The sequence below is a fragment of the Lottia gigantea genome (genome assembly GCF_000327385.1).
Source record: "Lottia gigantea unplaced genomic scaffold LOTGIsca_609, whole genome shotgun sequence".
NCBI lineage: Eukaryota > Metazoa > Mollusca > Gastropoda > Lottiidae > Lottia > Lottia gigantea.
In genome coordinates this window covers 12,267-13,468 of record NW_008710084.1, presented here as the reverse complement: position 1 = coordinate 13,468, position 1,202 = coordinate 12,267, and the positions used below count along the sequence as shown (strand labels likewise).

At 29.3% G+C, this 1,202-nt stretch overlaps 1 protein-coding gene across 1 annotated transcript in view; it reads right to left on the bottom strand.

Annotated features, from left to right (window-relative positions):
- LOTGIDRAFT_175985 (hypothetical protein) overlaps positions 1–1,202 on the bottom strand; it is a gene marked incomplete at both ends in the record, with an annotated part of 15,534 nt that overhangs the window by 5,384 nt on the left and 8,948 nt on the right. The window contains 2 exons of the mRNA XM_009064189.1: positions 129–341; positions 874–882. Of these exons, the coding sequence (XP_009062437.1) occupies positions 129–341; positions 874–882 (222 nt within the window). The remainder of the gene's footprint in view (positions 1–128; positions 342–873; positions 883–1,202) is intronic.

Here is a 1,202-nt window from a genome sequence, read left to right as displayed (position 1 = left end):
ATTTTTTATATTGACTGAGTTAATCGTTGTAGGAGTGCCTTGTATTTTGTCATGAACAATGGACTACTAAAAGCGAGATATCGATAGGAAATGTAATACCATGATACTTTTCTAGACATGAAGCTTACCATAAATCTCAACTTCACATAAGTCTAAAAATCTGGCATTTCTACTTGTATGAAAATTACTGATATTTACATAACGACCAGTTATAACCTGACTACACTCTATATTATTTACTGCTGGTGTAGTGTAACGTATAATATCATCTTTATAACATAGTTCTGGTTCTTCATTCTCTCTGTTTACATGTATCGAAAATCCATTCAATGATGATAAGGCTGAAAGTATGTTTGTAAAAAGGAAACATAGATACATACAAGTGGCTTTGTGAGTTTGCGATTTTTGACATTAGGTAAATGATTGTGGTTTTAAATTTTGTTGATTTAAACTGACGAATCGGTTTTAAGCTATTTTAAAGCACAGGCATGCAACTTTAGAACTACTAGACAAAAGTGGTAAGACGAAGTTTCTTAAAATAACAAAGAAAATAAAGGATTATGCCCCATAATGCTGTTTGTTTATGTATAAATAATATTCGACATAATTGATAAACGAACAAGAACAAACAAGTAATAATAATATAGACAAAAAGAGAAGTGGTTTATAAAATTGACACATTACTAAAACTGACTGATCAGAATAAAAAGATGTTTTCAAGTCTCTAAAGGAAGAAAGAACGAGGCCCGAGGTCATTACATAGTATCTATTTTCATATCATCAATGTAATTAGCTAATTCTGATATTGATATAATTTGAAGTATGTCCTCTATTAGTAAATCATTCTTACAGTAAGATAATATTTCTACTTACACCAGCTAGCTGAAACACAAAATAAAGTTAGAATTAAAATGTTTGTTATTATTATTGTTAAATGATTTGATGAAAAAAGGAAAGAAAGGACAGAGTTTGTCAACAAACAGATTTACAGTAACTAATTTCAAAATTAAAAATAGGGATTAGTACTGTACATTACATACACAGAGTAAATGTTACTGGGCTGTCTTGTATTATTATGTTATTTTTAGCTCAGTATCGAGAAAAAGGTCGAAGAGGAATGTTTATGAAACCAGAAAATGAATGCAGGACTGATCAACACAAATAGTTATTTGTTTAAATCTACAGAATCATATATTGGTATT